Source organism: Phyllostomus hastatus, unplaced genomic scaffold, assembly GCF_019186645.2.
Source record: "Phyllostomus hastatus isolate PE091 unplaced genomic scaffold, TTU_PhHast_1.1 phas_scaffold_385, whole genome shotgun sequence".
NCBI lineage: Eukaryota > Metazoa > Chordata > Mammalia > Chiroptera > Phyllostomidae > Phyllostomus > Phyllostomus hastatus.
Genome location: NW_025334026.1, coordinates 5,588,219 through 5,597,788, shown reverse-complemented (window position 1 = coordinate 5,597,788; position 9,570 = coordinate 5,588,219). Strand labels below are relative to the sequence as shown.

Here is a 9,570-nt window from a genome sequence, read left to right as displayed (position 1 = left end):
CATGGATTTCTCCAGGGGATTTACTCCTAGTGGAGGAGGAGGAAGTCTCTGGAGCAAAAAACCCCAATGGTGCCGCCCAGGCAGTCCCAGTTCCTGTGGCACTCAGCTGCCTGACCTTCCTGAGCCCACTTTCCTCACAGAAAAATGGTGAAGCATGGCTCACTCCCAGGCTCTCTGTGGACACCAGGTGAGCTCCGAGGAGGTGGAGAACCAGAGAGCACTGAGCACACAGGGAGCATGTTCTCTGTATGAGCATCATGATTTCTGTGAAGGTTGGCTGGGAGGGCATTGTGGTTTCCACAGATTCTACTTCAGTCCCTAGTAACTCCTCCGTGATTCCTACCTTATGTATGCACTGTCCTCACAAAGGGTCGTGTCAAGTTTGTTGTTCTGTAAAATGGAAGGTTGGCTACAACAAAGATATGAAACGCTTCTTCTCTTTACTTCCCACTGTACCTACCCTAGTATTTTCCAAAGACTAATGTGCACATCTCTACAAGATTCCACGTGGCTGGTGGAGTTGGACTCACCCACTATTGAAGCAGTGGTGGACCTCCAGTCGTCCCTCCTGCGAAATTGTCCCAGAGTGATTTCAGGGTTCACAGGGCTGAGAGGTGGGGGGGAGCTCAGATTCTGCCTCCTCCTGGGAACTGTTCATCCAAACCAAGACTCGAAAGCAGAAACTGCCAAGCAAGTGAGAACGGATGCAGAGAAACCCAAGGGCCAGGTGTGAACCTGATGATAGTGACTGAGGGCCCAGCACACACAGGGGTGGAGCAAGTAAGTTCCCTTCCAACACGACTCACTCGGTGTTCCTACAACCCTGAGAGGGGGATGTGTTACCCTGTTCCACCACAAACACCCTGCAAAGCAGAGAGATCACAGGACTAATCTGCCCCCGGGAACAGAGGGGTCCAGGCTCTGTCCAACACCCACCACATTTGCATCCAGCACCTGCCACCACAGGCAGGGGCACATGGAGTGGGCACATGGGGGAGGACGCTCTCCCAGAAAAGGTGTCAGCTTCTGGACCGGCCCTACAACATACACCGAGTCTGGCATGACCTCTGAACCCATTACTCTGTGTGGACAGGGAGGGGGGCAGCAGCTGGGCAATGCATGGCCCAAGATGAGAAGTTTCTTCACAGAGTGCCCAGGAGGCCTGGGAGATGTGCAGGCTGCTCACTGGCTGCACGAGAGGTGGGAAGGCAGCACAGGAGGGCCCAAGGGATGAACTGTGATTCCGTGGGAGGTAAGTGAGGGCCCTGCCATGCTGACATGAGTCCATTCTTGCCTACGCTCTTTGTGGGGGGCCAGACCACCCACTGTGGAACTTGACAGCTTCAGCCTCATCGCACCCCTGCTGCCAGACAACCACCCTGGGCCACGGCTTTCCATGCTGGGTGGAATTGGAACCGTGTTCGGGGAGGCACAGCCTTCCTGACACAACCTGGGCCCAGGGAAGGAATCAGAACTTTAAACCTAAAGAAGAGGCATTGAGCAAGAGGGAAGGGGGTGAGAGCAAGGGTGTGTCCATGTAGGAGCAGAGCTGGGGCAAGGCAGTTCTGGAGACAGGGGCCTCCTTGGCTCTGCTCTTGTCCCTCACTGCTTGCTCATATTACTCTTACATCTGCGGTTTGGGTCCCTGCTTTGACTGTGGGGTGTGTACTAGTGCCCACTGCAGGACTACTGAGGATCCCTCTGTCAGCTTGGATCTCCAGCTTCCACCAACTCTGGGGCCGTACATCATCTCCTACTGCCCCTGCTGGTTGCGCTCTGCGAATGAAACTGGGTCACTGTGTGTTAGTAGGAACAGTTTTCCATGCAAATGTAATTCTTTGTCAACTTCTCTTCACCCAACAGTACGCCCATGGTTGGGAGGGAAGAAACAATAGTTGTGGGATGTCCTCGAAGACCCATGGGCACTGAGCCTAGTGCACTAGCCACAGCAGATGCGTCCTCCTCCCTCAGTTGGACAAGATATTCCCACACCAAAATCCTGCAAGGGACTCGGTATCCTCCCCATTCACTGTTATTTCCTCATGTACACACCTCCCACAGGCAACCCATTACTCTCTTGTCACCCCCTCATTCCAGTCTCACCGCCTACTCCACCCTACACACTCAATCATCCCACTGAGACTGGAGCACGCTTCTCCTGCAAACAGACACACAGGCAGACAGGCTGTCCCCTGAAGCCAAGTCTTTTCCTCTCCAGTCAGACCACTCACACAGGATACTCTGGGAGAGTTGAGGATTGTGTGGCCTCCTGGCCTGACTGCTTCTGGGAAGCAGAGTGAAGCTCCCTAAAGACCAGGCTGACTCCAGTCCATCCCAGAAAACTGGTTTATGGCCCAGAGGGCTTAAAGTCTCCAAAGCAGCTGCCTATCCCTACAAGGTTCGGGGTACAGAACATGACGAGAGGCCCCAGGAAGCCCGACACCTAGGCTAGCCTTGGGAGTAGGGGTGATGGAAGGCTCCCTGGGGATCAGGGATCTGTGTGCTCCCAGGAGCAGTTGGAAGGTATCCCCAGCAAACCAGAAGCAGGGACTGAAGTGTCACCTGAGAATCCATAACACCCATGACCTCCTCATCCCCTTTTCCTCTTGGTAACCCTCACTGAGAAGCAGCACAGACCCAAGTATGCAGAAAGCAGCCCCCAGAGCATTTCCAAACAAAACCATCTTTATTCCTAATTGATCCACAATGCCCCAAAGGTGCTGCTCTCCCCACCCACCCCCACCCCAGCTTTGCCCAAGCCCACCCCCACCCTCACGTTCCAGCCCTCCCTCCTTGCCTTCCACCCCCCCCCCATGTCAGTAGAACACCCCCACCCCAGCTTGGCCCGGGCCCACCCTCACCCTAATGTTCCAGCCCTCCCTCCTTGCCTCCCACCCTCCCTCTCATGTCAGTAGAACAGCCAGGGTCAGCCCTTGGGTGACAAATGAGCCCTTGGCTCGTCTGGGGAATAGCCAGGTCATATCTGGTCTGGGCACCCCCATCTTGTCTGAGGCTGGCAGTAGGAGGGACATGCCGCTGCTCCATAGTAGCTGCAGTGCCGCTTCCTCCAACTCCCTGTGACAGACTGGTCACTCTTTCTCTTTGGGCCTGGGCCTGAGCCTGGGCATCTGGCTGGCGCCCCCGACCTCCAGGGCAGGCAAGGCCTGAGGCAGAGACAGGACTCAGAGAGAGAGTACAGGGCAGCAGGTTCTTAGGAGAGGCCATGAGGAAGGCCAGGCTGGGGAGGTCCTCTTCATTCTCACCCGACTTGCCCACTGGCCTGAGACTTTCCCTAACAAGAGAGGTCTCTTTGGGAGTGGGGGCAGCCCTAGGCCCCCGCCTACAGTAAGCACGCTTGTACACCTGAGGAGCAAGGGAAAGGCGTGGAGCCCTCAGTGGCGGGTACTCCTGATGTCCGGATGAGATAGCAAAGGCTTCGGGCTTGGTCAGGTGGGCATCTCCGCGACCTTGCCTTTGACGGCCCTTGAAGTCAGTCTCTGATGAGAAGCCTCTGTCACTGATGACCAGCTGGGGGCCGAGGGCACACCTCTGGGCATCCTGGCTGGCCGCAGACTCTGAACGACCTGAGTCCAGTTGGGGTGCACCGTGACTCGGGGGTGCCTGCACACCCTCCTCCATCTTTGAGGACAGGACTCGCTCCTCCTCCAGCTGGGAAAAAGAGGAGGACAGTGATTGTCTCCACACACATGTGTGAGAGACGGAGATGTGTGGGTGATGGGGACAGTGGCATTGTGGGGAGGAGGGCAGGGGGCGACACCGTGATTCAAATCCAAAACAGACACGTGGCTCTCTTGCTATCCTCCTGTGCCATATTCCCAGCTTTGTGCCCTTCCCTCCCCTTCTGGGCTCCCCAACCTCTCCTTCCTATCACCCTCTTCTTTGTATAGTCCTCTCTTTCTAGCCATCGTGCACTGCCCACAGCCCAGAGGTGGCCCCCTCAATGTGCCATGCCTATAGGCAGGGGTGGGGTGGACAGAGTCACATGCACCCCTGTTCTGGGTTGCTCCAGGCCCTGGTTTACCAGGGGCTCCCTCCCATGGCTCACCCGGGGTCCCCTAACAGCTTATCTACCTGGTGTCCTTTCCTTCCTGACTCACCTAGGGCCCCTCATCCCCTCTCTTGCCTGGGTTTTCTCCATCCTCTATGTCACCTGGGGTCCCTGCCTCCCATGGCTCACCTAGAGTTCCCTCCCATCTTCCTAAGTTCCCTCCCTACCCTGGCTCACCTGGACAGGAGGGAGTCCTAACTGCTGTGCCATCTTTTCAGCTTCGGGCAGGAAGTCCAGCATTGCTTCTATGGAAACCACTTGTTTCAGAAGTTGGTTGGGAATGGCCTCCACCTGGGACAAAAGGAGGAGGCTGTGAGTAACCTGTAAGTGAGCAGAACCTGGAGGAAAAGTGGAAAAGCAAAGACCCACCCCACCCTCTTGTACAAGGTGGGTGTTTTACATCCTCTTGGTCCTCAGCTACACACACTCACATAAGAACACATACACATACAAACACAAGAGGGCAAGCCCACACATGCACACAGATAGCACACCACACACACACATACATCCCAGTTCTGGGTGCTGCAGTGCCACTCCCTGGAATCCTGTAGACCCTGGAGCTCCGAGCCAGCCCACCTTGGTGACATAGTCGTCCTGGTAACACAGGTATTCAATGTAGTTCAGGAGACCCAGGTCCAGGTGAGTCTCATCCTGTCCCTGCTGCCACTCCTTTCTGTCCTCTTCCCGTTCTCCACCTTTGTCCCCTGTGGCTGAGTGGGCCAGCCCCTCCAGCTCATCCATGATGTCCATGTACTCTTGCACGGCCTCAGGGGGGATCTCGTCAGACGTCTCGGTCTCCTGGGTCCCCTGGGGTCTGCAGGTGCCCTGGACCCTGGGTACGTCCTCCATGGGAATGCACACTGGGGCAGAGAGGGAAGAGGAGGAAGTGTGAGGGGCTCCAGCTCCCCCATCCTGAGAATCCGATGGTGAGGGCACACCATCTAAATGGGTGTGGCTGGGTCAGGACCACCTGAAGCCATGTGACTGTGTGAAGGGAGAGGACAGGTGGAAGTGTCCAAGAGAGTCATGTGTCAGCTTCTGTGGAGCCACTGATTCTCCAAGGGAGCCCTCATCCAGCCGGTATCTTAGCAGACTTCATGTTGGGTCCTTTTACAGGGATGTGGGAGAGGGGTTGCAAAAAGTTGACCAGGTCTAGACCCCATGGTGACCAAGGGCAGCTGAGGCCCTGGCTCTTGTGGCTGTTCCACTTGAAAGATCAAAGTCCCCTCAAAGGGAAAGGACACACTTGGGGACCCTGGCCTGTCCTGGGCCCCTGTTGCCATTGGCCATAGACTCCAGTGGGAACATTCTGCCGTACCTGGCTGTGGACCCACCACAAGGGCTGGGGGTCCCCGAGGATCAGGTCTCGGTGGGGCTGCTGGACACAGGCCTTGTGCCCCCTTCATCAACTGGGACTTCTGAATCTGCATCTCCTCCTCTGCCTCCAGCTCCATGAACCTGGAGGGTGAAGAAGGCACAGGCCATACTGAGGAGGAGGCCACTCTAAGCCCAGCAAAGGCAGCAGCTGATAGAGGGATGGAGAGCAAGTGTCTTGTGGCTCTCATGGCCCAGGCCACTGAGGAGGCAGGAGGTGGGCTGCTAGAAAACACGCCCTGCATGGCTGGCCCCTCTGGCTGGAGTCTTAGCCCACTGGGCTGGGCACATTCATCCCAGCCTGCTCTGAGCCTTCGTGTCGACCCAAGGATGGCTCAAGATCAGAGGACGGTGGAGCTGCCAGAGGTAGCCCAGAAGAACCCACGCTCCAAAGGTGAGGGAGAGGCTTGCAGAGGGGCCAAGGGCCTCTGGACTGTGGGGACCCTGTGTTGACCGACAACATCCTCTGTGGTGAGCACCCTCACAGTGGGACCCTGCCCTGCAGTCAGCCCGCATCACCGTCCCCACCCCCCCACACTGCTGTCAGACCCTCGGCCCCCAGACACACACAGCTTTCAGGACCCAGAACCCTGACTCACATTTCTGCCATCTCGTAATAGGTCATCCGGTCATAGTTGCTTTTGCGATCCCACTCCTGCATGGCCTGCCCTATTCCCTCCTCCAACGTCATGGTGGGCTTCAGGCAGGACAGGGACCGGAGCACTGGGCTGTAATAATACCTCAGGGTCAGTCACAGTGTACAGCTCAGCCTGCACCCAGCTGTGTGGAGCACACGTTCCCACCTCCCCACCCAGCATGAGCTCCAGCAGGTGAGGGAGGAGGTATCTGTGGGTGCAAAAAGAAGACTTTCCAGCTACTGTTGTTGCTGCTGCACACTCACACCAGCTCATGAACCTGAACTTGAGGCTGAGCCCCCACTTGCACCCTGTCGCTAAGACACCTCCCTCAGACCTTCCCTCCAGTACCCCCGGACAATAAGCCAGCCTGGAGGTCCATCCCACATTCTTCTGTTAGGTGAAAGCTCCAGGGGAGTCCCCTGCGCCCCTGCCCAGTACACTCACATGAGAAAGCAGGAAAGAGCTTCTGCATCAGGACTCTGGGGGAAGGTGCCCACGGGCCAGCACCTTGAAGCGACGCCAACGTTGGAAGTCCTCATACGTGCTCTTGGGGTTACCGAAGTCATCTGGCAAGGCCTTGGACTGGGAGGTGGCCAGGCCACCCTTGCCAGAAGCCCCAGGTAGCTGAGGCCAAGCGTTCACTGGGGGGATGATGGAGGCCAGCTGTGCAGTTGTTGGTGGAACTTGCGGAGGAAGGCTGGGACACCAGCCTCCTTTGCCGGCCGGGGCACTCCCCAAAGCCAAGGTAGACAAAATCGTCTCCACTGCCGAGGCTTCCAAGAATGGAGGTGCAGGACACACAGCACCACCACAGAGGGCCCCTGGAGCACTCTCGTTGAGGGGTGCCTGCGTCAGGACGATGGTCTCAGGACGATGGGGTGGCTGTGGTTGCCCCACTTCCGACCTGACCCGGTCCACGATGTTGCAAGCCCCAGTCCCAATGAGGCCACGACCAGCATCTCTGGCTGCCAGAGATGCACTGGGCAAACCCAGGGGGAAGCCAGGAGGGAATGATGGGGTCGTCAGGGGCAGTGGGAGCTGCTCTCCAGGAGGCCGCTGTTCAGGGCCAATAGTCAGCTGGGGAAAGGGCAGTGTGGTGAAAGGAGTCATGGAGGCACCAGGGTTCATGCTCGCATCTGCTCCCAGCACTGCAGGTGCTGTTGAGACAAAGGGAAGGGGGGAATGGAGTGCGAGAGTCAGCAAACAGGACTGAGCCTCTTTGGTTCCTTTTGAGTCACTGGGGGAATCAAAGCTGTGATTATCAACAGAAGAGCACCATTTGCATGGCGGGGGGGGCGGGGGGACAGTGGAGTCTGCCAATGTCCTCAAGGCATTGTCATGCTCTGACCTCCAGTCGAGAATTTTTCCACTGGAGTGCTTGCTCCCCCGTTCGCTAAGGCTCCCCGACCACAGTCTGCTGAGGAGAAACAGCCCCAGCCAGCGCTGACTCGGAGAGCCCCCCCTGAGGATTCCCTGGCACCTGACCCTGCCAGCCTCACAGGCTGTCTCCCAAGACATGGCACTGGGCAGGAATCTGCTCTGTGGGAAATGACCCTAGGCAGACACACTAGTGGTAGTGACCTTCTCCCAGCTAAGTACTGGGCACCCAAAGTGCCTTTGTGAACAGGCAGTCTCCAAAATATTAGGACCCCATCTGCATCTCTGTTCTCCTTTTCCTCAAAATACATGGCTCTCCTTTCTTGCTCATGCATAACAACACAAAAACACTGGAGTAGTATCCATCTCTCCACAAGAAGGAACCCTGATATAACCCCTTAACACACCAGCCCAACATGCACATGTATGTCAGAAGCAACAACAGCAAACACCTAACACGGACCAGGTTCTGTCACTCCCACCCCCATTCTCAGGGTGTTCGCCACCCTCAGGAGCTCTATTCCCAGGACAGTGACCTGGGACATAGGCATTGTGTCCCTCAGATTCTGTCATTTCACCACCTGCAATGGCTGCAGAGAATTAGAAAAGGGCCAGGGGACGGAGAACACTGGGGCTGTCCATGGGTTTCCAGAATGTCCCATTGGTCATGGGACTGCAGACTGTCTGTGGTCCTACCCTTGCCAACTCCCAACAATAGAAAGTGGAGACTCGTGAGCCAGGTGTCAGTGCGGCAAAACTGCCTGGAACACATCCCTGTTCCGAGGACCTCATGTGCACTCTACTGTGGGAAAAGAAGCTACACATCACGTGCCCCTGAATACTCAGGACAGGTGTCCTGGGACTCTTACTCAACATACAGAAGATCGTCCTGCTTCTGTGCTACTCCCCTTGCCCCCCTTAAAAAAGGAATCGCCTTCACAGACACTCCATGGGAGACCCAACCAGGCTCCACATCTGTTTTCTGTCCGTGAAGCAGTGATGTGGAATATGAGCAAACCCTTTGAAGAACTGAGTTGCCACAAAGGGGGAACAATTCAGGACAAGTCAAGTAAGAAAGCCCTATAGTGGTGCAAGTTACCCGGCTGCCCTGGCCCTGTGGAATACAAGACAACAAACAACAGCTCCCTGGGCTGAGGAGAAGTGAGCTCTGGGCTGGACGGAATGGAGAAGTGTGGGCTGCAGCAGTTGGAGTACCTTCCAACCTCACCCTCAGGGAGGACATTTCAGTGTAGACTTGGCCACAGCCAGCCCCGCTGGACAACTTTCTGGCTAACACCACGTCTTCTCACTGCCCCCATTAGTTCTAGTATACTGAGTCCAAGTCCCTTAGAAAGATACTGTGGGGCAATCTCCAGGTGCTTGAAGAACAGGGCATACGAATAGGCTTTCCCATGACCCTCCCTGTGTCACCACCTAACTTAACCCACTACTCCATACACACATGTCGAATTGGCTTGTCTCCACTCTAGACAGAATGCATGTGCCTGCTGCTGTCCTTTCTCCACACCCAGGCATGTCCCCCGAGTCATCCTGATCCCCATCTCAGGAGCCCTCCTGTCCATTGCCATCACAGGTTTCCTTTGGCTCCCAGCCTCCCCAGGTGACAGGTCTGTGGAGGTCCAGTGCTCTCTCCTTCCTCTCCTTCAGTCCGGACTATGTTTCCCCAGTGGGAGTGTCACATTTTAATCCCAAGTTTTGAGGGGCAGCCCTGTCTCTAAAACAATTTCCCCTTGGACCTACAGGCTCACCTCCTTCTGAAGTCATCCTCGCAGGCTGAGACACTGACCACTGCTGCCGAGTAGCCTCCGCAATGAGAAAATTCCAGTACAGGAACTAGAGAGTGACCTGCTCCAACAGATGCTCAGCATCCAGTGGAGGGAAGAGTTTGAATTTAAACAGCAGAATGTAGGGCTCCAGACATTCCGCAGCGGGGGAGGGGCCGAGGCCTGGTAGGCTGGAGTGTGCTGGGGGTGGGGGGGGAGGGCAGATATTCCATGGAGGGCTCCGGCAGGTAGGCAAGAACTAGAAGTTCCTGTCAAGTATTAGGTAGCAACAGAAATGGTGTGTGCCTCTTTAGGCTATTTATAC

At 56.3% G+C, this 9,570-nt stretch overlaps 1 protein-coding gene across 1 annotated transcript; it reads right to left on the bottom strand.

Moving 5' to 3' along the window:
* Positions 1 to 2,862: 2,862 nt before the first annotated feature.
* Positions 2,863 to 9,246, bottom strand: LOC123806283 (NUT family member 2G-like). Its single transcript, XM_045819329.1, is given in 8 exon segments — positions 2,863 to 3,669; positions 4,247 to 4,360; positions 4,649 to 4,932; positions 5,319 to 5,530; positions 6,046 to 6,174; positions 6,529 to 6,569; positions 6,571 to 7,241; positions 9,231 to 9,246. Coding segments are annotated over 8 exon segments (2,274 nt in total).
* Between the last annotated feature and the right edge of the window lie 324 nt (positions 9,247 to 9,570).